This window comes from Rana temporaria, chromosome 13 (genome assembly GCF_905171775.1).
Source record: "Rana temporaria chromosome 13, aRanTem1.1, whole genome shotgun sequence".
In the NCBI taxonomy this organism is placed as follows: Eukaryota; Metazoa; Chordata; class Amphibia; order Anura; family Ranidae; genus Rana; species Rana temporaria.
The window spans coordinates 78,935,861-78,961,812 of NC_053501.1; the positions used below are offsets into that span (position 1 = coordinate 78,935,861).

General features: G+C 44.3%; 1 protein-coding gene across 4 annotated transcripts in view; it reads left to right on the top strand.

Annotated features, from left to right (window-relative positions):
* The first annotated feature begins 10,349 nt into the window (after positions 1-10,349).
* Positions 10,350-25,952, top strand: part of KATNBL1 (katanin regulatory subunit B1 like 1) — a 43,987-nt gene continuing 28,384 nt past the window's right edge. The window contains exons 1-2 of one of the 4 annotated variants that reach the window (XM_040333358.1): positions 10,350-10,495; positions 25,666-25,787. In XM_040333358.1, the coding sequence (XP_040189292.1) occupies positions 10,489-10,495; positions 25,666-25,787 (129 nt within the window). In that variant the 5' untranslated portion in view covers positions 10,350-10,488. Of the gene's footprint in view, positions 10,668-25,665; positions 25,788-25,952 lie in introns of all 4 variants that reach the window. The other 3 variants (XM_040333359.1, XM_040333361.1, XM_040333360.1) reach the window with 3 other exon arrangements.

The window sequence follows — 25,952 nt, forward strand, 5'->3', positions numbered from 1 at the left end:
AGGCGTTCAAGGGGCTACGCAGGTACGCAGGCAAAGAGATGCCATGCAGTGCTTGAGCTGGTGTGCTTGGGGGACTGGAGCCACACTGGGGTAGAGGTTCTGTCAGCTCTGCAGGGGCAGGCTCAGAGGTGGTTAACGCCATGCCAGCTTAAGCCAGGAATGGTGGTTTGCGACAATGGCACCAACCTCCTCTCCGCCCTGCGACAGGGACAACTGACCCATGTCCCCTGTTTTGCTCATGTCCTTAACTTGGTGGTGCAGCAGTTCTTGGGCAGGTACCCGGGCTTACAGGATGTCCTGAAGCAGGCCAGGAAAGTCTGTGTGCATTTCCGACGGTCATATAATGCCAGTGCTCGGCTGGCAGACCTCGAAAAGTAATACAACCTGCCCAAGAACTGCCTGATCTGTGACATGCCCACCAGGTGGAACTCTTAGTTGGCCATGCTGCAGCGGCTGCACACACAGCAGAGGGCCATCAATGAGTATCTGTGCCAATATGGCAGCAGGACAGGGTCAGAGGAGCTTGTTTTTATTCCCCACGCCAGTGGGCCATGATCAGGGATGCATGCACTGTCCTTTCACCATTTGAGGAGGCCACGAGGATGATGAGCAGTGACAGTGCATGCATCAGTGACACTGTCCCTCTTATTCACCTGTTGGAGCACACGCTGTGTGGAATAATGGACAGGGCCCTTGAGGCAGAACAGAGGGAGGAAGAGGAGGACTTTCTTACCTCTCAAGGCCCCCTTTATCCAGGCAGTGTTCCTGCTTGCACCCCTATCACACAGAAAGAGGAGGAGGAGGATAGTGTCAGCATGGAGGTGGAGCCTAGCACTCAGCATCAGCAGGAGTCTTCAAGGGATCAATTACAGTTCCAAGAAACCCATGGACTTGTACATGGCTGGGACGAGGTGGCTGCGGATCAAGTTGTCCTCAGTGACCCAGTGGACTCCGGACCGAATGCCTCAGCAAACCTATGTTGTATGGCCTCCCTGATCCTGCAAAGCCTGCGAAAGGATCCTTGTATTCGTGCTATCAAGGAGAGGGATCATTACTGGCTGGCAACCCTCCATGATCCACGTTACAAGAGTAAGGTTGCGGACCTTATCTTGCCGGCACAGAGGGAGCAGAAGATGAAACATCTTCGGGAGGCCTTGCAAAAAGGTCTGTTCAACGCGTTCCCAGAGACTGGGAGGTTACAAAATCCTGGTCCTGGACAACGTGTTGCTGAGGCTTCGGTCTGTCACAGAAGGAGCGGTGGAGAAGGTGGCCATCTGACCGATGCATTCAGACAGTTTTTTAGTCCGCAGCCCCAAGGTATGAATGGTTCCAGTAACCATCGCCAGCATCTGTTTTACATGGTGCCGGAATACCTAGGGGCAAGATCAGACTTGGACACCTTTCACACCGAAAATTCTCTGGCTTACTGGGTCTTGAGGATGGATCACTGGCCAGAGCTTGCACAGTACGCAATTGAGCTACTGGCTTGTCCAGCATCCAGCGTTCTTTCCACCGAATCAGTCGATCGACTGACCTTCATAAAAATGAATCAGGCTTGGATCACCACCAGCTACCAAGCACCTGATGCTGATGTAACTGAATAATTTTTTTTGAAATGTCAGATCCCTTCAAGACTGCCTATGCTGATGCTGAGTGACTATCCTGTTATGCTGAGTAACTATCCCTTTCCTCCTCAATGATCATGCTGATAGCTTGTAAGAACATTTTTGGTTCTGGGCACCGCCACCAGTGGCTAAGGCCCAATTTTTCTGCCCCTGTTTAACAGGGGCGTGTAATTACAATTTTTGATGCAATACTTTGCAGCGGGCTCATTCCTGCGCTCCAACTAAAGTATCTGTGAGGGGTTGCAGTGTTGTGGCACCAGCACAGGTGCCTAAGGCTCAATTTTTCTGCCCCTGTTTAACAGGGGCGTGTAATTACAATTTTTGATGCAATACTTTGCAGCGGGCTCATTCCTGCGCTCCAACTAATGTATCTGTGAGGAGTTGCAGTGTTGTGGCACCAGCACAGGTGCCTAAGGCTCAATTTTTCTACCCCTGTTTAACAGAGGCGTGTAATTACAATTTTTGATGCAATACTTTGCAGCAGGCTCATTCCTGCGCTCCAACTAGAGTATCTGTGAGGGGTTGCAGTGTTGTGGCACCAGCACCAGTGCCTAATGCCCAATTTTTCTGCCCCTGTTTAACAGGGGCATGTAATTACGATTTTTGTTGCAATTCTTTGCAGCGGGCTCATTCCTGCGCTCCAACTAGAGTATCTGTGAGGGGTTGCAGTGTTGTGGCACCAGCACAGGTGCCTAAGGCTCAATTTTTCTGCCCCTGTTTAACAGGGGCGTGTAATTACAATTTTTGATGCAATACTTTGCAGCGGGCTCATTCCTGCGCTCCAACTAATGTATCTGTGAGGAGTTGCAGTGTTGTGGCACCAGCACAGGTGCCTAAGGCTCAATTTTTCTACCCCTGTTTAACAGAGGCGTGTAATTACAATTTTTGATGCAATACTTTGCAGCAGGCTCATTCCTGCGCTCCAACTAGAGTATCTGTGAGGGGTTGCAGTGTTGTGGCACCAGCACCAGTGCCTAATGCCCAATTTTTCTGCCCCTGTTTAACAGGGGCATGTAATTACGATTTTTGTTGCAATTCTTTGCAGCGGGCTCATTCCTGCGCTCCAACTAGAGTATCTGTGAGGGGTTGCAGTGTTGTGGTAACAGCACCACCACCAACAAAGGCCCAATTTTTCTGCCCCTGTTCAACAGGGGCATGTAATTACAATTCTTGATCTAATATTTCACAGCAGGGCCCATTCCTGTGCCCACCAAGAGTAACTGTGAGGGCTTACAGTATTGTGGCACCAGCACCAGTGCAGTGCCTAAGGCTCAATTTTTCTGCCCCTGTTCAACAGGGGCATGTAATTAAAATTCTTGATCTAATATTTCACAGCAGGACCCATTTCTGCACCCACCAAGAGAAACTGTGAGGACTTACAGTGTTGTGGCACCAGCGCCAGCACCAAAGGCCCAATTTTTCTACCACTGTTCAACAATGGCATGTAATTACAATTCTTGATATAATAGTTCACACAGCAGGGTGTTCCAGCGCCCACCAAGACTAACTGTGAAGGCTTACAGTGTTGTGGCAACACCAACACCTAGGTCCCAAATTTATGCAGAGTATATACGGCAGGCCCCTACTTTCAAACATCCAACTTACAAACGACTCCTACTTGCAAACGGATAGAGACAACAGGAAGTGAGAGGAAATCTACCCCTAGAAAGGGAAATTCTCTTCTGTAAGGCCTTGTACACACGAGAGGTTTTCCGCTGGAAACGGTCCGCCGGACCGTTTCCAGCGGATAAATCCTCTGGCGGATTTTGATCTGATGGCTGTACACACCATCAGATCAAAATCCCCGCGGAATACATCCGCGGTGACGTGCCGCGCCGTCGCCGTGACGATGACGCGGCGACGTGCGCGACCCTGGAAGGTAAACACTTCCACGCATGCGTCGAATCATTACGACGCATGCGAGGGATGGGAGCGGACGGACTGATCCGGTGAATCTGTGCAGACGACCGGATCAGTTCGCTGGACTGGATCCCAGCGGATAGATTTTGTAGCATGCTACAAAATTTTTATCCGCTGGGAATCCGTCGGCTGGATTTTTATCCGCCGAAAATTGTGCGCTCGGGCCTACACACGACCGGATCTATCCGCTGGAACTGATCCGTGGATCAATCCCAGCGGATAGATCCTCTCGTCTGTACGGGGCCTTAGAGGTGTCTCCTGTCCACTGTCCAATTTTCAAAAAATCTTTTGTCATTGGGACAGAAAGTGAATTGCAATCTTCTGAACAGATGCACACAGACAGCAAAACAAATGTTACAGGGGTGATAACCCTTCTCTATGTTTTCAGAAAAGCTTAAAAATAGATTTTATGGCTGAAGCTACACTTTAAAAAAGTACCAGTTCAAAATTATAAAAAAGATTCTACTTAACAACAAACCTACAGTCCCTGTCTTGTTTGCACTGCCTGTATACTGCTGTTCAAAGTATATAGGGCCAAAGGGGCTGGTAATGACCTGGGGGGAGGGGGGCAGGGAAACCCATGCTATTTTTCTCAATGATTTTCATCCATATTGCAGGGACCAGACATTACATTAAAGCCGCAAGCAGTTTTAAATTACTTTTTTCTTATAGTAATCTCATTTTGTGCAGGGACAGTTCTAAACACGTGCCACTTCACAGGCATACTATAGACACCCAGCAGGTACAATGTTTAAAGGAATTTTCCCCCCCAAAAATTTCACTTTAAGCATCATTAAAATCACTGCTCCAGAAAAAAACGTATTTTTACATTGATACATTGATACATGTTCCCTGGGGCAAGACCCGGGTTCTCAAACCCTTTTAACGACAATAACTTCCATATTAGGCTTTAAAATGAGCACTTTTGAATTTGAACGTTTGTGTCCCATAGACTTCAATGGGGTTCTAAATGTTCGCGCGAACGTCCGGTCCGTTCGAAGGTTCTGGTGCGAACTGAACGGGGGGGGGGGGTCGGCTCATCCCTAGTCCTAGTAGTTGAACACATGGATCAGTGGTTACCTGAGGCTCATTAACTATTTCGGCACTGGAGCAATTTTTTTCATTTTTTGCACACATAAAATAAAATTACTTAAAGGGTCACTAAAGGAATTTTTTTTTTTAGCTAAATAGCTTCCTTTACCTTACTGCAGTCCTGGTTTCATGTCCTCATTGTTCGTTTTTGCTTTCATGTTGCTGTAAATCCTCTCTGTTCTGGACACTTCCTGGTTGCCTGTTTCCTGATAACCACAGTGCTGGGAGATTTCTCACGGTGGTCACTAATGTGATTATTGTGTGTAAAACGAAACTGGATTGGTGCTGAGGAGTTTTAGACAAAGTATCACTGCTCTCTATTGGCTGACTGCCCTCTAGTGGCTCTCTGTACATCAGAGAACCAGGAAACAACAACAAAAACGAAACTACACTGCAGGCACATTATATGATTGTTTTTTATCTATTTTTTAATCATTTTTAAAAGGAATCAGTTAACTATTATGTCTCTATGCCCTGTAAACAATCATTTCAGCTAAAAAAAAAAATTCCTTTAGTGACCCTTTAAAACCCCCAGAACATTGTATATTTTTTGAAAGCAGAGGCTTCATATAATAAAAAGATAGTAATTGCAATTTTTTTATGTTGCACAATATTTGCACAATTTTTATTGTGTTTATCAAATGCATATGTAGCGCCTGGTTACTTCCAAGTACCGGTGCTTTGTTAAATTTAGAGGGGGATCAGAGAGTTAATTAGATCCAGTTAATCTATTCAAATTGGGTCTCTGTCTCAGCTTGGCTGTGCTGTGGGCTTATTCTGTTGTTCCTGGGGTGCTGTTCCCACCCGAGGACGATAGGTGGCAGCAGTGAAGTCCAGGTTTGGGTGCTTTTCCCCGGCAGCCTATCAGGAGGGTTTCTCCTTGCTGTGCATGCTGGGGGAGGGTATTTATGAGACAGACGCCATTGGTCTGGGTCTTTTTCTTCGAGTGCGGCACCCACCTTTAGGGTGACTGCATCACGGCGCACCAGCGAAATGGCCTACCAGGGGTGCACATGCCACGCGGTGTTCCTGGTTCCGGGACCATGTTGGTCCGTAACATTTAAAGGGGATCAAGGGAACCGAATACTGAAATTATGGACGTTGGTCACCTGTCAGTCGGTCACCTTTAAACTACCTGAAGGAGATCCAGGCCAAAGTCTTTTAAGGAGGATTACCTCCGCTACCTCAATCCTAAGGAAGGTCTGTGGCAGAGACTTTTCCTCTAAGTTCCGAGTGATACTCTGGCTGTCAGGTCAGTGAGAGGGGCCTGTCCAGGTACGCTATACCCACTCTGGCTGGAGTGGCGAAGAAGACTTAGGCCGCGTACACACGGTCGGTCCAAATCGATGAAAACGGACTGAAGTTCAGTTTCATCGGTCCAAACCGACCGTGTGTACGCCCCATCGGTCTGTTGTCCTTTGGTCCCAAAACAGAGAACTTGCTTTAAAATCGAACCGATGGACGCCTGACCGATAGGTTAAAACCGGTGGTTAGTACGCAAAGCATCGGTTCCAAACCCCGTGCATGCTCAGAATCAAGTGGACGCATGCTTGGAAGCATTGAACTTCGTTTTTTTCAGCACGTCGTGTGTTTTACGTGACCGCGTTCTGACCCGATCGGTCCATTCTCATCGGATGGACTGATCGTGTGTACGCGGCCTAAGTGTTGTTGGAAGCAGGACTGTTTCCCTTTTGAAATGCATGAGTCTGCTATTTCTCCTTCTACTTCAACTCTTCTGTCACCACAAAATAAAGAACACAGAAAAAGACACCTGCCGTGGACATTCCGTTAATGCTGTATCCACCATACACCCTTAGACGGCGGAGGAGCCATGAGGTAACATGCCACCCAAAACAAACCAGCAGCTCCTTCGGGGGTAGTGCTACACTGTCAGCAAAATATGGGGTTACGTCAAGTAGATAGAAGTGTTAAAATTGTGTGTGCCCGTGGTATTGTGAAAAAAACGATGGTTCCAAGAAATCTTCATAAACGATGTTTTAAAAGCTTTTACTGCTTAACAGTTTAGAGTTATCTGTGAGCTCTGCTGCTAGAATTATTGCTCTCACTCAGACATTTGAGGTGATACCTCACGTGTATGTAGGGTTGCCACCTGTTCTTCAAGCCAAACCCAAACACTTTAGCGGCTCACAGCAACTTTTTTTTAGGGGGAACTCTGATACAAAGGGGGTTCTGCTCACCAAACCTCCCACTTACATCAGAGTTCCCAGCACCCTCCATTGTATTGTCCCTCCTTACATCAGGTGTCCCCAGCAGAGTCCCTCTTTACTTTAGGGGTCCCCAGCAGAGTCCCGCCTTACATCAGGTGTCCACAGGGCGGAGGGTTGACAGCAGCTCCATGTTTCTTTGCAGTTCTCTTCCCCGTGAGTTCAGTGGAGAGGGGAGGGGCCTCCGATTCGTGCAGCTAACCGGGGGTTAGTGTACACGAGAATTGTCTAAATCTACACTGGAGAACCACACAGGGACAGAAAGATTTTGCGGTGGCTGTGGCCATATTTTCGTAGCCAAAAGCTGTGGCCGGTGCCAAGAGGAGTCTTGATTCCTGGGACAAAAACCTGGGATTTTCCTTGCGACGCCCTCAGATCGGGATGTGGGTGCAATTATCGGAATTTTCCTGGGAAAATCGGGACTCTTGAGAAGTATGCATATGTTCAATCCCCTCCTGCTGCCTTGTTAGACCCTCAATGGGTGCTTGGGGGGTAGGGTTAAATATGCGGATGAGCTGCCCTTTTATAACGTCTGTGTTAACGGGTCTACGTGATACAAAATTCCAGTAGAATTAAACCACTTCATCTTTTGTCTTGCTTGACTATAAGATTTATTGTGAAGGTGTACAGGCATGCACAGATAAACAAACATCAAAGAAGAAATCTTCTGCAATCAAGGTTTCCTCTTTGATGTCTGTTTACCTGTGCATGCCTGTACACCTTCACAATAAATCTTACAGTTAAACAAGACAGACAATAAAGTAGTTTAATTTTACTGGAATACGAGGACCAGGCAATGTCTGAAAGTGGTGCTCCTTGAAAGGTGGGGCTTGTAAAGGTTACCTGACAAAGGTTCTCTGTCTTTAGCCCCTCATCCTCCAAGGTATGTTTATAAACATCCTGGTACTCAAGGGGTTCAAATAATATCATGGCTCCTACTGCATTTACATGCTTTGCAAAGTGTTTTCAGTGCATTTTTGGTGTGTTTCCATGCATTTGCAGTGTGTTTGTTTAAAATTTTGGTTTGCGTTTTCAGAAAAAATGTAAAAGTGAAGTAACACCATACACCCTGCTCTGTATGCTGCATGTGAAAGCACTGCGTTGGTGTAAACTAGGCTCACTGAAATACATTTTTCTTGGATATGCCTTTGCACCACGTTCATTTAAAAATGCACCTGACTATATCTGATGTAAACAAGCCAACAAGCCTTTAGCCCACGTTCGCGATTTGGCATGCGTTTTGACATGTCAAAAAAGGAATTTGGAGATTTGAGGAGACTGAGAGCAGTAGGAGGTATTTTTCTAAGTTATGGCTCCTTTACACGAACAGTTGTGGGGTGGTAAAACCCCTTGGTCGAACAGCGTTTTTAATGCCCCCCCCCCCCCCTAAGCTGCAGAGATAGCAGCCAGGGGTGTACACATGCCATGGCTGCAATAATACCCCCTTACGCTTTCAGCAGGTGCTACCACCAACCAATCATGACCGATTCATCCAAATGCGGCCACTCTACAACTGCCCCTGGTTGCAGTTTGCTAGGGTAGGTGGTGTGGAGGCGAAAAAAAAATACCAAAAACTGCAGCGCACAAAGATGTGTGGATATAAAGGTAAATTAAATCCACAAGGACATTTTTTTACCACTACTATTCCTTTACATTGGCTTCTAAAATATACAAATGCAGCAATTTAGAATTTGGATGAAAAGTTTAGCACTATGAAACACTTTTTGAAAGATAAAGGGTGCATTTTATATACAACTATATAGATCAGACCAAAATGAGGGACAAATGAGGAGCAATGAGGGACATTGCTCCAAATCAGGGACAGTCCCTCGAAATCAGGGACAGTTGGGAGCTATGGATCTGTCTCTTCTCTCCTGTCAGAATGAGAATTTATGTGTTTACACACACAAATCCCAGTTTTGGCTCTCGTGCCCGGCGAATGCTGGTGGCGACTGTGCCCCCCAGCCTCACGCATCGAGTTCCCCGCTGTACAATAGGGGCGATTTGTGGGACTGAGTCACATTGCTGCCGTATATCTATAGGAGTTGGTCAGCAAGTGGTTAAACGGACAACGCACCTTTTTTTTCATTTAATGTACAGCACCATGAAAACTGCAGTCGGAATAGAGGCCAAGATGGCTGCTTCATTGGTTGTAAAGGAGAGAAAGGTTTGGTTCTGCTTTAAGGGCTCACACTAGCAATGCTCTCTGAAGAGTTGTGCACGTTCAGAGAGCATTTGACAGGCAGTGGGAGGATTTGATAAAGAGGCAGCTGCTTTGAAACAAGTTATGCACAATATTAGTCTCAGTTTTTGATACCCTCCTGTAGAGCTGTGGAGCGGTCGAGTGCTGACATCACGTCTGGGTGACGAGACTTCTGGTGACATTCGGGTATGCACACCACCGATATTTGCAGTAAAAAAGGTTTGTAACCCTACACCTGCACAATTGAAAATAAATCAGTTTAAATGATATGTAAAATAAAACAAAAACAAAAAAGTGTTAGTTTACAACATATGAGATGGAGAGCTGTCCGTTATAAAGCTACTCATAGCCTAAAAATGTCTAGCCTTAAATCAAAGGTAAATTAACAGCACTCTCATTTACACAAATAAATGAACGTGCTTGTGGGTGGTTCCAGTGGAATCGTGACAAGTTATGACAAAATTAAAAAGTTCCGATTGTGCATCTGATCTTTTCATGGACATTTCTTTTGCCCTAAGAGAGACTGTGTATTTGATTGATTTAGTAAATCCTATTTTTTTGTTAATTCTCCTTTAAGGGTGTGTGTCAGGGGGCGTGTCCTATGCCTACATAAGTTTGCAAGTAGGTGTCCCTCATTCCTATCTCAAAATGTTGGGAGGTATGCAGATCTGCTGTTCGTAGTAATTGCGAACAGCAATATGTCTCCTCCCCCAGTCAGTCCCACCTCCCACAGTTAGAAACACCCCCTAGAAAACACATTTAACCTTCTTAACTTTTGTTTAAACTGAAACAGCTGTGGTGCTGCACATGTCATCATTTTTGACACCATCCATTTGATGGTTTAATAATTTGGTTGAAACACAAGCATGGTGACATTTACATTCCCGAAACATGACACAGTTGTTAGTTGAAACGACGCAGTGCCTTATCGTAAAAAAAGGCCTGGTCATTAAGGGGGTGGTACCTACCGGGGCTGAAGTGGTTAAGTAAACCAGTTTATTATTTGGACGGCTCATGTCTGTATGACAGGAAAACTCACAAAGAATACTGACAGGGGAGATGTTTAGCATTGTTCCATTGATGGAGACTGTAATGTTCCACACCTGATGGTGACACATCCTGTTCTATACTATTTACATTCCATAGCGTGCGTTAAAAGAACAAAACATTTACTCATCCCAAAGAATTAAAGCGCCAATAAGCACTTCACTTAGGTCTGCTGACGTCACGCCCTATAAAGGCGTGACACAGCTCGCAGAACGTACAGCCATGTCCAAACGTTCCAATGAGGAAGTACAGCACGTCCGCTGACATAACAGCGATCACGTGACGGAGCAGCGCCGCGCTCTAGTCATGCGTCCTTACGTAATGTTCTCTTGAAGTCTTACCCCGCCCCCCATAGCCGCACTGACCAATCACGACCATGCATGGTAAGCCTGTGATGGACAGCGGTTTTGCGTTTTCCCATGAGGCAGCGCGACGCTGTTTGAATGGCGTAGCTTGTTGTCGGTGAGAGCCGTGTGAAGTGAGCGGTGTGTGTCGGTAGAAGTGTGCTTCCCTCTGTAGTAGTGGACTGTCACCCAGCGGCAGGGCCATGACCCGGTAAGACGGCGGTGGAGAGGGGGGTGGGGGTGCAGGCTGGGTGTAGTAGGCCGGCCAGACTATGGTGTCATGGTGGGAGGAGGAGGACTTCTCTGGGCTCAGCTCTCTCCTCACCCACTTCCTCCCACATTATCACATCTTTTTGTTTACTTTTTTTCCGGGAGAACACCTAGGTGAGAATAATGGATTTATTTCCTGCAGCCTCCTGGGATACACATATCACCCAACCCAGGAGGCTGAGGGGTACTATACCGCATCATGGGGGGGAGAGAGAGACTATCTCTTCAGAGCTTTTTTAGTTGGGCCCCTAATGACACACTACATGCACATCATCATGGGGCCAGCTGCAAGAACCCATAAGAGATAAGATGCACCCCACATAGGGCTTACTATACTGTATGCTTATGTGTGGTTATGTACTAGGGTTGTCCCGATACCACTTTTTTAAGACCGAGTACAAGTACCAATGCCTTTTTCTTTTGAAGCACCGATATTGAAGATTTTATTTGTTTTATATCATGTGACAGTGGCGCTAATATGCTGCGCTCATGATGCGTGGACTGTCAGTAGGGATGCGCATCTGCCCTGGTCTCACAATTCGATTACGATTATCTGGTCTTCAATTGGATTCTGCTATGCATCACGATTACTGACTAGCTTCGGCTGCCTAGATGGCCCTTTCTCCCTGCAATCTTCTGGGACAGATCACAGGGCGCTTTAAAAAAGAAATGTTTGAACACCAGTTATTGCTGTCACAAGGAATGTAAACATCCCATGTGACAGGTACTCTTTATGGAGGGATCTGGTATCTAAAAGACCCCAAATCCCTCCTTTGCACTTCAAAGTATTCTGATTGCCAAAAACGGCGATTCTGAATACTGTATTTTATTTTTAAAAACTGGCACCATTGGCAGCTGAGCAAACCGGAAGTGACATCGCTTCCGTGTTTACATACAGACTCTTTGTCCCAGTCTGTCTCTAGCCGCCGGAAGTAGCGCTCGCTCTAAAAACCGTACTGGGATGAAAGAAAAAGAAGGAACGTAGAATTGTTGGCACTGTTCCTCTAAGTCAGTGTTTCTCAATTCCAGTCCTCAGGCCCCCCCAACAGGTCAGGTTTTTAGGATTTCCCTCAAATGAAAAGGCTGTGGTGATTACTAAGGCAGTGAAACTGATCAAATCACCTGTGCAAAATAATGGAAATCCTGAAAACCTGACCTGTTGGGGGGGCCTGAGGACTGGAATTGAGAAACACTGCTCTAAGTGATTATGGATGAAAGTGCTAAAGTGTGTTAATGATAGCGACAAGTGCTGTGAACTCCACTTGTCACTTTATCACATATATATATATATATATATATATATATATATATATATATATATATATATATATATATATATATATATATATATATATATATATATTAAAAAATTTCTGTAATTGGCAGGTTTAGGATTTGTGGTTTCCACTGCATTGTTATTGCACTAAGATTTTAAGTTTTATATTTGTTTGGCACTAAATATTTATTCAGTCTTAGGGGGTCTGACCCTTTTTACACCAGTGAAATTTTTTTTTAGTCCTGTCACTGACTAGCACAAGTTAATATAGGGCAATCAGTCTGTTTTCAAACATTATTAACCTCTTGACCACCGCCCCATGTCAAAAAGACGTCCTCTTTTTGAAGTTGAATATCTCGATAACGGCAGCAGCTGCTGCCACAACCGAGATATTCATCTTTTCAGGGGGCGGTGGTGTACACGATAACGGCGGTCTCCGCGGCGGATTCGCCGCGAGATCGCCGTTATCGGTGGCGGGAGAGGGGCCCCTCCCGCCGCTCTCCCGCGCCCTCCGCCGCTTACCGGAGCCGTCGGTAGCGGCGGAGGGGATTGGATGTGTCCGGCAGCTGAGCGGGGACGGGACTGAAGGAGAAATCTCCTTCACCCGTCCCCCTAGCTCTGCTGGGCGGAAGTGACGTCAAAACGTCAGTCCCGCCCAGCCTCTTAAAGAAACATTTTTTTTTTTTGTCATTTGAAAAAATGACTTTTTTTTTTTTAATTTTTTTTTTTGCATTTAAGTCTAATTATGAGATCTGAGGTCTTTTTGACCCCAGATCTCATATTTAAGAGGACCTGTCATGCTTTTTTCTATTACAAGGGATGTTTACATTCCTTGTAATAGGAATAAAAGTGATCAATTTTTATTTTTTTTCAGTGTAAAAAATTATAAAACTAAATAAAAATAAATAAGAAAACCAAAAAAAATTTTTTTAAAGCGCCCCGTCCCGACGAGCTCGCGCGCAGAAGCAAACGCATACGCGAGTAGCGCCCGCATATGAAAACGGTATTCAAACCACACAAGTGAGGTATCGCCGCGATCGTTAGAGTGAGAGCAATAATTCTAACCCTAGACCTACTCTGCAACTCAAAAAATGCAACCTGTAGAATTTTTTAAACGTCGCCTATCGAGATTTTTAAGGGTAAAAGTTTGACGCCATGCCACGAGCGGGCGCAATTTTTAAGCGTGACATGTTGGGTATCATTTTACTCGGCGTAACATTATCTTTCACAATATATAAAAAAATTGGGCAAAATGTATTGTTGTCTTATTTTTTAATTCAAAAAAGTGATTTTTATCCAAAAAAAGTGCGCTTGTAAGACCGCTGCGCAAATACGGTGTGACAAAAAGTATTGCAATGACTGCCATTTTATTCCCTAGGATGTCTGCTAAAAAAAATATATAATGTTTGGGGGTTCTGATTAATTTTCTAGCAAAAAAATTGTGATTTTCACATGAAGGAGAGAAGTGCCAGAATTTACCTGGTGGGCAAGTGGTTAATTATTCTATTTAGTGCACTTTTGTCACAGGGGGGGGCAAACCCTCTTTTAAACACATCCAAGTGATTCACATCACAAGTGTGGGCCCAGTGTGGATTGGCACCAGTTCATCCTGGTCTGTCTCTACCACCTTGCCACCACTCAGAGGGTCTAACACACTACACCCTATAAATTAAATTATTAACTTGTGCTAGTCGGTGACAAAAATGTACTGAATAAATATATAGTGCCAAACCAATCTAAAACTTAAATCTTAGAGACCATAGTGCAATAACAATGCAGTGTAAACCACAAATCCTAAACCTGCTAATTACGGGGGGAAAAAATATATACCGCATTTATCGGCGTATAACTTGCACTTTTTTCCCCTTAAAATCAGGGGGATTTCGTGGGTGCGCGTTATACGCTCACGTGATTTACTTTTACCGATGGGGCGGGGATTGGTTGGGGGTGTCGTGCTGGCCTTCCCACCTCTCCTGGTCCTGGGACAGCCCGCCGGCGTACTAAAAAGATTTAAAAAATCGAGTCCTTTCTCTCCTCTTCTTGCTCCTCCGAGTGTAGCTTCAGATTGGAGGAGGAGAGCGGCCACATGAAAACATCAGAGGAGAGCGATCATGTGACCAGCCGAGGGAACACGGTATGTATGAGAAGGGACTGGCAGTGCTTTTTTTTTTAAAACTTCACAGTACGCTGGCAGTCTCCTGGGAGTGCAAGGGGGCTGTGTAATGCAGGGTTTGACAAATTTGCTTGGAATCTAGGAGCCAGCTAAAAAAGTTAGGAGCCAGAAAACGCGCCCCGTCCCGCCGAGCTTGCGCACAGAAGCGAACACATACGTGAGCAGCGCCTGCATATGTAAACGGTGTTCAAACCACACATGTGAGGTATCGCCGCGATTGGTAGAGCGAGAGCAATAATTCTAGCCCTAGGCCTCCTCTGTAACTCAAAACGTGCAATCTGTAGATTTTTTTTAAACGTTGCCTATAAAGATTTTAAAGGGTAAAAGTTTGTCGGCATTCCACGAGCGGAAGCAATTTTGAAGCGTGACATGTTGGGTATGAATTTACTCCGCGTAACATTATCTTTCATAATATAAAAAAAAAATGGGAATAACTTTACTGTTTTATTTTTTTATTAAAAAAAAGTGTATTTTTTTCCAAAAAAAGTGCGCTTGTGAGACCGCTGCGCAAATACGGCGTGACAAAGTATTGCAACGATCGCCATTTTATTCTCTAGGGTGTTAGGATAAAAATATATATAATGTTTGGGGGTTCTAATTAGAGGGAATAAGATGGCAGTGAAAATAGTGAAAAATTACATTAGAATTGCTGTTTAACTTGTAATGCTTAAAGGGTCACTAAAGGAAAAAAATTTTTTTGCTGAAATGACTGTTTACAGGGTATAGAGACATAAAAGTTAACTGATTCCTTTTAAAAATGATTACAAATAGATTAAATTCTATCATATAATGTGCCTCTAGTTTCACTTTCGGTTTTAAACTGGTTTCATGTTTATGTGAAGTAAAGAGACCCACAGAACAAAAACAAACAAATCAAGGGCAGTGTTTTGTTTTTAAAATGAATCTGGTTCTGAGGAGTTTTAGACACACAGCTTAGACCACAGTGAGAAGCTCCCATGAGTTTTTTCATAAGGAGCCAGACAAGCAGGAAGTGTGGAGATCACAGCAGAATTAGAGCTACTTCAAAGCAAAAACGAACAATGAGGACATGAAACCAGTACTGCAGTAAGGTAAAGGAAGCTATTTAGCTAACAAAAAAATTTCCTTTAGTGATCCTTTAACTTGTAATACCAACGGCCACCACCAGATGGCGCCAGCTCACACAAGGAAGAGCTGGGGACTTCACCAAAAAAAAAAAATTTTTTTTTTTTTTTTGCCCACCTCCCAAGCCAAGTCGCCAGGATACTATTTCTAGTCGCCCTGGCGACTGGGATTTGTCGAGCCCTGCTATAACGCCGCCTTTTTTGTGGTTCGTCACTCAAGACGTTATCTGGAGCGGGCATCATCCCAGTAATAGATTTTCCTGGCAGCATGCATCGATGCCGAATCGCGATGCAGTGATTATTTTCGGCACCCCTATTGTTTTTTTTCTTTTTCAGTTCTGTTGGACTTTTGAGATATCGGGGTTACAAGCCTTTCCGAGGTCAGTCAAGCTGTCCTCAGGTCTTTCTGTGCATTTACGTACTGCACTCGCAAACCGAGTTAGGATTGTTAGGAATACAGTGCTCGTATTGCGAAACACTAGTTAACCGTGTTACTTGCAATCCTTTTTAGTCTTTTTATTCTTGCGCTCTCAAAGGTAAGTGAACCAACAATGCACTAGCTTAAAGGAACCTATTTAGAAAACAAAAAACTAACCTTACAACCCCTTTAAGCACTTCTCGCCCCCTGACATGCAACATTTTGCATGTCCTTTTTTTTTTTTTAGTGGGACTTCCTGTCCCACTTCCTCTTTCCTTTTTTTTGGCCGCCTAGGCAGCGACTCCTCTCGCCCTAGGCGGCCCCTCCCTGACGGCGATCTTGCTCAGGTCCCAGAAGATCGGCTGGCAATAGAGCGCAGCGCAATTCGTACATGCGCATTGCGTGCCTGGCCATAAAGCCGTAAGCTTTCACGGCTGGGTGCCAACAGTTATGATGACTGCGCCAAGGAGAGGGGGCGAGGAGTGAGCCTCCAGGTGGCCGCATCGCTAGACCATGGGGTAGGTAAGCGTCGGTTTATTAAGTCAGCAGCTATGCTTTTCGTAGCTGCTGACTTTTTTTAATAAACGAAAACACGAATCGAACTCTGCTTTAAACTGGCATAGGTCAAACAAGAAAGTTTGTTTACATATAAACTGGTCCATAGCAGAAATGTAACAATTGCTCTGTTCCATAAGGTGTAGTAGTGGTTAAAGGACAGGTTCACTTTTTGTTACACCAATATGTAGGGTGTGACATGTTGGCATGCTCCACTCCCTGCAACCCCCTCAATACTGCGCTGTGACAGCAGGCGGGGGATCCTGTCCCCACTGTCACAATTTTAAAAACAGCAGGGCTCCACCCACACATCTGTAAATTAAGGTATTACAAGTCCTATCTAACTGCAGCAAGCAGCTTGTAGTTCTCAAATAATTTTAAGGGTGCTAGTGCGTGCTTTTTGTAGTTTTCGCACATGTGAATCTCATGACAAGAGAAATTGCATTTTTTTTTTTAAAGCGCAGCAACTCGCACAGAAAATGCTTGCTTTGAATTTTGGAAAATTGCTCTTGCGTTGCCATTGAGGTGCAAGCGTGATTCAGGTATTCGGTGCGTTTAAAAAATGTACAGATATTTATTATTAATGACCCCATTTTGCAGTTCGAATGCCATGTCGTCGCAAGTTTCCAAAATGTGTGACAAAGCATGCGTTTTCTCTTTTGTCCATGGATGGACACGGCATCCTTATATTCTTGACTGTAGGGTTATGTTCCATCTATCAGGAGAGGGCTAGGCAGACATGTTAAATCATGTAATCTTTAGCAAAGCTGAACAAGCGGTCCCTCTGGTCATAACCCCCCTCACTGCAGTGAGCAGCTCGGTTTTTTTCTGCCTAGTAGAGAAGGACCTGGCTTCCTTTGGGCCCATGGTCCTACAGAAATAAAAAAAAAATTATTCTTATTTAATTTTTGATCCTGAGATCTATCAACTGCCAGCTGGGTGACAGGCTGAATAGTCTCCCCAGTCCGGTCATCGAGCGTGAGCAGGCCTTAGCCCTGTGCTGGGCTAATGCTCCGGGGCTTGCATATGACCGGGCTACTGCTACTCCGTACTGCTCGGAAGTGGGTCTTGTCAGGAACGCGCCAGCAGTCCTCTCAGGACGGGTAAGTATTTTTTCTCCTGTCTGACAGGATGGATCAGCTGGGCTTTCCTAGGTGGGGACGATTAGGGGGTCCCTTGTCCTCCCTTTCCTCTCCCTCGGTCCTTTCCCTCCTTCCCATGCATGGGCCTGCTGTTACTGACCGGGTGTCTCTTTGGGGTCCTGGCTGGGGGCTGTGGGGGTGTTTGAGTCTGCTCTGTGGGGGGGGGGGGCGGCTATGGGGTCACTGCAGACTTCCAAGAAGAGTCTGGCAGATTTGCCATTCTGAGGGAGGCTTTTTGGAGCCTCACTGGATGACATCATTAAGGACTTCATGGGAAGTAAGAGCACACTTCTCCCTCAGTCCAGAAAGGATAAGGAGCCACGCCGTAAGCCGAGACCCTCATTTTCCGTGCAGAAGCAGTATTTTCGTCAGTCAGGGCCCGCAGGTAGGCGTTCCCAGACTGACAAGGGACCAGCGGAGGGACAAAAGCGTCCCTAGGTTCGCAGGCCAAAGAAGCCTGCAAAAAATCTGCTACTGCCTGAAGGTTTGCCCCCGCCCGACCTACGGGTGGGGGGACATCTTTGAGTTTGCAGCTCGGTGGAACTCCCTGCTTTCCCACAAGTGGGTTTGCGAAGTGGTTTCATCAGGGTACAAGATAAAATTTCTCTCTTGTCCACTGAACAACAGATTCTTTCCCTCAAACCTTCCTCTTCAGTAGCAAGAGTGACTTCTGTGACCCCTCTTGTATCCCTGCATACCAGATCCTGGAACCCCTAGGGGGGTATTGGGCACGTCGGGTATAATTCTGGCTTGCCCACACTGGGGGTCCTTATGTTCCAACTGAGGCCTCAGACGACGTGCAATGATGAAACGTGTAAGGCGGAGTTAGGCAAAATGTCATCACGCCGGAAGGTCCTGAGAGCAAGTGGTTGGAACGCACGGTGAAGCGCACGCCGTACCACTCATGCTCCGGACCGTAAAACTGTAGTGCTTTATTTTAGACCCACTGGTGCGGTTTGCATACCGCTGGGTTATTTATTAAATTCTGTTTTTGATTTTTAATAAACATACAATATTTTTAGGGATTACACTGGGAGCATTCTTTTTGCCTTTATGAGGAAATGACACCTTGCCTTGGCTAGTGGATCTGTCTCTTGAAATTCTGTATGGGCAGCTGGAGTGACCGCCTCAGTTTGAACATAAGGACCCCCAGTGTGGACAAGCCAGAATTATACTGCATCAAAAATGTATTTTATTCACTTTCTCTAAAAATATTCTCAGCAAATACTGAGACTTCCTTGATCTTGCTAGAAATGCAGTGTCTTTATCACTTGAACTGCACCATAGAATATCTTTCTTCCTTAACCACTTGCTTACTGGGCACATAAACCCCCTTCGTTCTCCAGGTGAAATTTATATATATATGTGTATGTATGTATGTATGTATGTATATGTATTCTTTACTTGTTGCTATAATAAATATCCCAATTTAAAAAAAAAAAAATTCTCAGTTAAGGCCGATACATATTTTTCGACGTATTTTTGTAAAAAAAAAAAAATCGCAATAAGCGACTGGTTTGCGCAAAAGTTATAGCGACTACAAAATGGGGAACAGAATTATGATTTTTTATTTTTTTTACTAGTAATGGCGGCGATCTGCGATTTTTATTGGGACTGTGATATTGCGGCGGACGTATCGGACACTTTTGACACAAATTTGGGACCATTAACATTTATACAGCGATCAGTGCTATAAAAATGCACTAATTACTGTATAAATGTGACTGGCGGTGAAGGGGTTAACACTAGGGGGTGAGGAAGGGGTTAAATTCTGTATCCTGGGGCTGTTCTAACTGTGTAGGGGAGGGGGGTGACTGGGGGAGGTGACCGATGCTGTGTACCTATGTACAAGGGACACAGATCGGTCTCCTCTCCTCTGACAGCACGTTGAGCTCTGTGTTTACACACAGAGCTCCACGTCCCTGCTGTGTTACCGACGATCGCGTGTACCCGGCGGACATCGCGGCCACCAGGTACACGCATCAGCTTCCCAGCGATGCGCCGGGACAGTGTTTACCCGCTGCGCGCCCCCCAAAGGCGCGCGCGGGTAATGCACTTTAAAAGATGTCCACTTGGCACCTGAGAGCCGCTGTTGATGTCTTTTGTCAATAGCGCGGGTCTCAAGTGGTTAAAGGAGTTGTAAAGGGAAAACATTTTTTTTGCCTAAAATTAATGTCTGCAAGGGGTGCGCATCTTCGGTGGCCATTCGATTACGATTATCATGTCAGCGATTCACGATTAGAAAGATGGAGGAGTCTGGAGATAGGGAAGAAGGAATCCATGAATAGGAAAAGGATGGAGTAGTCTGGAGATGAGAACTAAAGGATGGAGTCCAGGGATAGAACTGAAGGATTGTGAGGGGTCAAGGGATAAGAATTGAAAGATGGTGAAATAAATGGAGAGAGAATAAAGAATCCGGGGATAGAGAAGTAGGAATCCATGAATAAGGAAAAAAGGATGGAAGAATCAGAGGATAGGAATGGAAGGCTGGAAGAGTCCAAGAATATTATGTGGAAGAGTCTGGGGGGGGGGGGGTGACAGGAACTGAAGGATGGAGGGGTAGAGCCATATCCGTCTGATGTGTAGTTTGAGTGATCAGGAGTAGTTTGAGACATATATAAAAGATGGTGGGGGAAAGCTGGGCAAAAGATAGTGGGACCTGCGGGGGGAGGAAGGGGCTGTGAGGGACATTAGGCAGTTTGACAGCCAGCTGGGGAACATGCTGTCATATCTTCATTAAAAACAAAACTAGAAAAGATACAATTTCTGGGGAAATTGTGCGGCGTGGTCTTGCCTCCACCAATACTCCTGACTGGAGACGGTGCCCCTGGAGATGTAAATGTGATCCGACAGTGTGTCGATCCAGTTCGATCCATTGTCCCATCAAAAACTGGTTACTATGGACTGGTTGCTATATGCAGAGCATGCAGAAGTTAAGCAGAGCACAAAAAAACAGCCTTATCACCTCACAGCTGTGTGGAAGGAGCTATAGAAAGCCCTCACAGCTGTGTGTATGAAGGTTTTTACCTCAGCGTCTCCTAGGAAACCAATGTAAACATATGCAAACAGCCTCTAAGCAGAGACTCAGATTCTTGCTATTTTTTTTTAATACTTGTCCTATTCAATTGGTTGTATTTTAAAAACTATAAATCGTACAGCGAATATCTTTATATTGTGTGAATCACAAGACCCAGGCCTACATTTTGATGTATAGTTTCTGAAAAATAAAAATTGAAGGCACAGTCGCAGTTTATATATTTGTCCTAAACAATTTAGGTTTCCTGACTGGATTTTCAATGGAGGTCAGTGTATGGTATAGGTTGCAAACAAATTGTTATATTGTGAAAACGGTTTGGTCAATCGCTTAGCCATGAACACGTGTAGTGGCAGCAGGGATAGCTGAACGTTTTGATATAAGATTTGTGTAGGTCGGCTTGAAAATGAGGGAGTGGTCGCAGTTTACAAATCATGTAATGATTTTTCATTTTTTGACATTTCACACTGTAAGCTTCACCATTCATTCCTATGGGAAAATTTCGCCGCAAAAATGACGATATTTTGCAAACGATTCGGCGAAACGTTCCACAAAGTAAAAGCACACCATTCTGGAACAATCCGGACGTTTTATATATTACTCGTCTATGTAGTGTAAAAACTGTGGGAGGAGATGCCGTTTAAAATTTGGCTATAATAATAATATATATGTGAGAGAACAACTAGAAAATGCATTTCCTGAGGAAAATGCGAGTGGGAATGCTGAATTGCTGAGCCCGCACCAAAGCCATTCACCATAACCACTACACTATCTTTAGGACACACAGCTCCTTTCTCTATCTGCATAGTAGAGAGTGTCCTGACTTCCTGGTCGCCCCTCCCCCCCCCCTCAAGATGTTTCCCCTCCCCCCCAGGTCAGTGAGGAGGAATATTGCACTGAGGTAAAGAAAGCTATTTATGGAAAGAAATACCATTACAAACGCTTTTAATTCACATACCAAATACGTGAAATAAGCCTTCAAACAAACCTTAATAAATCCACAACCGTACATGTGATCGATACAGCGACTTCACCGTTTGAAAGACACGGCCCTTGTGAACGAATCAGTATAAAATTTATGTTGATAAACTTAAAAATGTGGGCATGTCAGCGATTTAGAAAAGAGCGTCTTTGTGTGTTTTGCAGAAACATTTTAAAGTCTTTTTAACATTAGTCAATGAGAGAAAATTTCGGTCTCTTGTCCTTTAGAAGCTCCTGGAACTAAAAGTCAAATGCCTATCACAAAACTGATCGCATTGCCTGAAACCAGACAAAAATACCTACGTTTTGATATATAAATTGTGTATGACAAGTAGATCTTGCGGGCGTGAGAGCAATTTGTTTCCCCTTTTTTTTTTTTTTTTTTTTTTTTTTTCCAATGATCTGCACTCTAAAGGTCACATGACACACTGTAAACCTCCTCCATAGGAATTCATTATAACAGATTAAATTTTCTGAAAAAAACACTAAACGTAAATTGCTTTTTCACAAAAACTATAAAAGATATCAATCTGAAAAGTCATAGCTGAATATTTTGTGACCGTTTTAAAGTTTGTTTGGTGTCTAAGTGAAAGTATGAAGGAGCTGAAACTTGGCAGCACGTGTGATTTGAAGCGGTAAAAAGGATGTTCTCATTGACTTCAATGTTAAAAAAAAAAAGTGTCTAAAAGCTTAATATTTTAAAAAGTATAAAAAAACTTGAAGTCCCCGCGTTAGCTGAACGAGATGAACATTTTAAAAGTTGAATGGTCTCAATAGCTGAAAGTATGCAGAAGTTACACAGAGCCAAAAAACGTACGGAATAAAAAGAATAATTTACGGATATCAATACTGGGAATGCTTATTAAAGCATTCCCACTAATAATAAAAAACGATTATCAATACTGGGAATGCTTATTAAAGCATTCCCACTAAAAAACGAATATCAATACTGGGAATGCTTATTAAAGCATTCCCACTAATAAGTGATCTTGCTATGCAAGACCACTTAATAAAGTGGGCGCTGTATGATTAGTTGGCAGCTAGCACAAGGTAGTGAATATACAACTTTAAATAGACCATAAAACAAAAAAAGGTGTGCAGTGCTTTGTGGTGATAAATGTACAAAAGAGTCTCTTATTAAGTAGTGAACAAATATATATATATATATATCTATCTATATTAAATAAATAAATCTGATTGAAAAATCTTCTGTGTGTTCAAAGCAATTCCACCGCTGAGTGTGCTCTGCTGTGTTCAAATCATTCCTGATTTCTGGTAAATGATTTAAACACAGCAGAGCACACTCAGCGGTGGAATTGCTTTGAATACACAGAAGATTTCTTTCAATCAGATTTATATATAAATATATTTCAGGACTATATTTGTTCACTACTTAAGACTCTTTTGTACACTGATGACTCCACTCTCCTCTTCGGAGCTCCATAAGCCGGCCGCCGCCACTCCTATCAGCAGCAGGGACAACTCCAGCCACCTCAAACTCCGGCCACAGCACTCCATGTTCCCGCCAACCTGCACACAGCGGGGGCTCCTCACTTCTGCATTACGCTGCCTGGAATCACTTGCTATTTGCTGATTAAGGGAGAGGGAAGGGGATTGATAGCAGGCCTCCTCTCAGCACAGGGGGATAATGTCAGCGGGAGGCGGGAAAAAACGACATGTAAACTTCGGCTGCTTTCGGCATTGTGCGGCGGCAGGGCGCGAAGATGACGTCATTCTCCATAATCGATTATTTAAAGTTACAGCATCGATGCCGCATCGTGGACAATCTAATCTCGATGCAACGGTTAAATTTAACACTCCTAGTAGACAGACAGAATAGTGTAATGATTCTGTTAAAAAACATGTAAATACCTATTAAATTCCTTCATCTATATCACCTCTGGCGTTCTAGTTTCTGTTCTCTCATTCACTTCCTGGTTTGCATCGCTTGTTCATGTAAGAACTACTTTTCCCAGTATGCATTGCGGCACGCTCAGTAATTCACACCTCCTTGAAGTCTCTAACACGTAGAGAGGTCCTGCCGCACAGATGTAGTTCCCAGGAGGGGGCGAGCACGTCACTGACCACCGCATTAAAGCCTCCTATCACGGTGGTGAGTAACAATCAGACAAGCAGGAAGTGAACAGAGAAGAAATAGAGCAACTTCCGAGCAAAAACGAACAATGAGGAAGTGAAAAGAGGAATGTCTGCAGGTTTCCTTTACAACCCCTTTAACTATATTCTGTAAACTACCAATTTTGTCCTGCTCCTCAAAATATTGGGAATAAAGAGATGTGGACAGATGTTTGTAGTCCATATTAGAACAGCATAGGGTAACAACCAAGGTTCCTTCTATAAATTTGTTTACAAACTTTCGAATAATAAAAAAAAAAAAGTGGTACAGAAATAATGCAAGGAATATGAGCGCTTAGTGTGCAAATATGTTAGCAATGATAAGACAATGTTTGTATAAAAATTGAGACGTAGAAAAAAACAGTATAAGCAAGCAATGGTGTCAGGGATAACAATATTATATGATGGGGGGACGACATGCTTATTAATATCAACATAAAGAACAGGATTTCTACCTAAATTGTTATACATGATTTATATAGCGCCTACAGTTTACGCAGCTCTTTACAATGTAGAGGGGGGACATGGGAATATCGCATGTCTAAGCTTAATGCGGATGTCCGATGAAAAAAAATAAATTAAAAGCCAGCAGCTACAAAGCTGAAGCTACTGACTTTTAACATTAGGACAATTACCTGTCCTGGAGTCCAGCGCCGTCCGCAGCAGAGGACGAGCGATCGCTCGTCACTCTGCTTCCCCCCCCCCCCGCCAGCCTCGGTGAGGGAACCACTCACCGGGGATGGCTACGCTTACCGATTACACAACAGGGGGGGGTGAAGTCATGCCCGCAGTCTGCCCGAGACAGTGTGGCTGGAAGTGTGTTCAAATACCCGGTATCTGCACCCCCCTGAAAGGTGTCAAATGTGATTTTCTGCTTTTCTGCTTTTTTTTTTTTAGCCACTTCCCTATTCTGGCACCTCTCTCCCTCATGTAAAAATCATCATATTTTTTTTTTTTTTTTTGCTAGAAAGTTACTCGGAACCCCCCAACATCGCGTGTGTGTTTTTTTTTTTTTGTTTTTTTTTTTTTAAACAGACACCCTATGGATTAAAGTGGCGGTTATTGCAATTTTTTTTATCTTGCATGGTATTTGCGCAATTTTTCAAAGCCTTTTTTTTTTTTAGGGGTGGGGGGGAGAGAGAAACGGTTTCATGAATTAAAAGATAACAAAACAGTAAGAGCCAAATTTTTTTTTTTTTTTTTTTTTGTGTAATGTGAAAGATGATGTTGCGCAGAGTAAATGGATACCTAACATGTCACGCTGTACCTGTACAGTCAGGGATGATCGGTGCAGCCGGGGGAGTTACAAACACTGATCTCCCTGTAAAGATTTATACAAAGCCTGACAGCTTCTTCCTGCCCCCCCCCCCCCCCCAACGGCGGTGATTGGTGCTTGCAACTCCCCCCCTCTCCGTACTGCTGCTCTGTGTCCCCCTCCATTGTGCTGCTCTTCCCCCTCTGTGCCCCCGTCCATGTCGTCCTCTGCCCCCAATCTGTCAGGATGGAGAGCGGAGGTAGGAGCCGGTAAACCCTGGTATTTACGATGCTTCAGTTTATGAATAGACAGGAGACAGAAGCTCCTCTCCATTCATTTTCAGTGCTGCTGAGAAAGGGACTGGGGAATCTGTGTCCTTGGTCCCTTTCTCTGTCTCAAAGGTGAGATGTCAGGGGTCTTTTAAGACCCCTGATATCTCACCAAAACCGGACAAAAAAAAATAATTGCAATAAATGATAAAAAAAAAAATGAATTGTAAAAAATAATAAAAAACGTAAAATAAACAGACTGGCACCATCCACTCCCAGGGGGACACAAGCCTATTTTTACAAGTTACCAGTTCAGAGTTAGAGGAAGTCTATTGCTAGACTTATTGCACACGCTCTAACGCACGCGGCGATACCTCACATGTGTGGTTTGAACATCGTTTTATATATGTGGACAGGACTTGCTTGTATGTTCGCTTCTGAGTGCGAGCTACCGGGGACAGCGTTTATACATACCCCAAAAGCTTGTCCTGAAGAATTGTATGTTTGGTGCAAATAAAGTATCACAGACAGTACTCAATTTTCTCTGTCACTATTGTGCACTAATATGGCTACAATCACGTCAAGTGTTTTTTATTACAGATTCTCTGTACATTATGGCACCAGGGGCCTGCCATATTAAGAAGCGGGACCTACATGACAGTAGAACCGATGATCACCCAAAAAAGAGGGGCTCTCCTTCACTCAAGCAGAACATGAAGGAGGTATGAGTTATTTTATGTAATTCATCAGGATACACTTGCAGAATAAGTATGATTTAAAAGCAACTCTGTTGCTATTTTAAAAAACAAAACTCGATGCTTCCCTGCAAAGAAAAGTTTGGGGCTTTTTACTTGCCTGCCACCTACACAGCATATATTCCCTGTCCT